At 36.9% G+C, this 2,677-nt stretch overlaps 1 protein-coding gene across 1 annotated transcript; it reads left to right on the top strand.

Moving 5' to 3' along the window:
- The first annotated feature begins 1,218 nt into the window (after nt 1-1,218).
- Nucleotides 1,219-2,184, top strand: LOC130861589 (olfactory receptor 52N4). Its single transcript, XM_057750620.1, has one exon. It carries the CDS (start codon nt 1,219-1,221, stop codon nt 2,182-2,184), a length of 966 nt encoding a protein of 321 aa, XP_057606603.1.
- The last annotated feature ends 493 nt before the right edge of the window (nt 2,185-2,677 follow it).

The raw sequence follows: 2,677 nt of genomic DNA, 5'->3' as shown, positions 1-2,677 counted from the left end.
GTTCTCCACATTGTCATCTTGCAGACATTCAATATATATGTATGAAAAATTAAGGGATTAATAAAAGAATGAGGTACCACTTATTCTCAAATATTTAAATTGAAAATGAGGTTTAGACATAAGCACAGCGTTAATTAATTTTGCTCTTAGATGAGAAATAAACTTGATGTGTGCTAAGAAATATCAAATGTAAATTTGCATTTATATTGGCTTCTACTAGAATTCAACTAAGATGGGTTCCATTGTGAAATATATAAGAATGTAAACCCAAAAGTTCAGTGAAAACAAAAATTGGAGTTGTTAAAATATTATTGAATGATAAATATTACTGGAGAAATGAGCATAACTAAGGTAAAGTATATAAATTCCTTCAGTAAGATATAATAGTGTGAAACTAGTTTGGTGTGTTTTTGTTTTTGTTTTTTGCTACAGACACCAGATAATCTCAAGGCCAGTGTTAAAAGGTAAAACAGAAAGACTGGTAGAAAGACAGAATAAAAGAAATGATTCGTTACCATGTTAGCTGCTTACCAGTTATTACTGAAAACTTATTTTGAGTAGAAATTTAAAAGCATTTCAATAAATGCACATAAAACATTATAAGAAAATACCAAAATGAGGCAATTTAAAAGTGAGAAGAGCAAATCAACTTTTTTTTCTGATTTTTCTGGAGACCCCAATCTCCATTAAGAAATAAATAATTTAACAATTCCAAGAGGCTTCAAACAGTGCTTTAGTAATTAAATACTAATGATTAACTATTAACCAAGAATAATAATTTTTAAAGTCCTCATATCTTTACGGTCATTGGTGTGGTGATCAAAGGACTCTAAGATCACATTCATAGGGAGATCTATATATTTATTAACAAATGAGGTATTCTAACCAAAATCTCTTTAGAGAAGATATAACAGAATTACTTTTTATTATAAATCTATGAGGGTGGAAAATTGGTTTTAAAAAATAATTTTGAATCAGTGTCTGTGATGAGAACTTGAATTGTTTAATAAAAATTTGTTGAATGAATAGATGAATTAATCAATTGACAAACAAATAAACAGAAGACCTACTCCCTGCCACTCAGAGAAGTTGGTTGTTTGATCATTAAAATGCACTACAGAATTTTAAAACACATGGAAGAGAAAATCATAAACTATATTTTCTCTTGTCTTTATCTTACTCTAGGAAAAATTACATAGAGTTTAAGCCTAACTGATGATGCTAATGCTGAATAAAACCAACCTGGCCCCACTCTCCTTTATTCTGAATGGAGTTCCAGGACTAGAAGACATACATGTCTGGATTTCCTTCCCATTTTGCTCCATGTATGTTGTGGCTTTGGTAGGGAATTGTGGACTCCTCTACCTCATCTACTATGAGGACTCCCTGCACAAGCCTATGTATTACTTCTTGGCCATGCTTTCCCTAATTGACTTTGTCATGTGCTCTAGCACAATCCCTAAAGCCCTCTGCATCTTTTGGTTTAATCTCAAGGAAATCAGCTTTGATGGATGCCTGGTCCAGATGTTCCTTGTCCATACCTTCACAGGGATGAAGTCTGGAGTGCTCATGCTTATGGCCCTGGACTGCTACGTGGCCATCTGCTACCCTCTGCGCTACTCAATTATCCTCACCAATCCCATCATTGCAAAGGCGGGGCTCTCCACCTTTCTCAGAGGGGTGCTTCTCATCATTCCCTTCACCTTCCTCATCAAGTGCCTGCCTTACTGCAGAGGCAATATAATCCCCCACACCTACTGTGACCACATGGCTGTGGCCAAGTTATCCTGTGGCAATATCAAGGTCAATGTTATTTACGGTCTGATGGTTGCCCTCCTGATTGGGGGCTTTGACATCCTGTGCATCGCAATCTCCTACACCATGATCCTCCGGGCAGTGGTCAGCCTCTCCTCCGCAGATGCTCGGCAGAAGGCCTTCAGCACCTGCACTGCCCACATCTGTGCCATTATTTTCTCCTACAGCCCAGCTTTCTTCTCCTTCTTCTCCCATCGCTTTGGGGGCCACGTCATTCCTTCATCTTGCCACATCATTGTGGCCAATATTTATCTGCTCCTGCCTCCCGCTATGAATCCTGTTGTTTATGGGGTGAAAACCAAGCAGATACGAGACTGCATCATAAGGATCCTTTCAGGTTCTAAGGGTGCCAAATCCCATAGCAAATGAGTGGACATTCCCAGGAAAGAAAAGAGAAAGATTACTTCCTGTTGGCTGTTTAGGGAGCAGTTTGGTAAAGTCTTTTGTAAGTGCTATCTTGGTCACTAAAAGGAGCTTGTTTTCTAGTAGTGCATCTCCCAATGCCTGTCCTGTTGTAAGAATTTCAATATCGCCTGCACACCCACCAATTTTTCTATGAATTTCTTTACTTCTCTTTGCTATAAAATATTAATCTAATAGCTAACCCAAGTTTCTTTGAACAAAACCAAATTAGGCAATTTTTCATGAAAAGGTGAATAAAATGGAAGGAGGTGATTCTGTTTCTAAAGAGTGATTTTAATTTCCAGATAGAGAGACAGTTGTGACTTTTCCCTGGAAAATATGTTCTCTCTATTTTTATCCACTACCAAAATACTTCTTTTTTTCCCCCAATGACTTCTTCCTGAAGGAAAAGCTAGAAAGTATCCTATGATTTCATTAATATGATGAATTTTAAGTTTCT

Source organism: Hippopotamus amphibius, chromosome 9 (genome assembly GCF_030028045.1).
Source record: "Hippopotamus amphibius kiboko isolate mHipAmp2 chromosome 9, mHipAmp2.hap2, whole genome shotgun sequence".
NCBI lineage: Eukaryota > Metazoa > Chordata > Mammalia > Artiodactyla > Hippopotamidae > Hippopotamus > Hippopotamus amphibius.
Note: the sequence above shows the minus strand (reverse complement) of the source record. Positions and strands in the feature narration are given on the sequence as shown.

Coding starts and splice junctions, on each gene's coding strand:
- LOC130861589 (XM_057750620.1), top strand. CDS start 1,219: ATGCTAATGCTGAATAAAACCAACCTGGCCCCACTCTCCTTTATTCTG.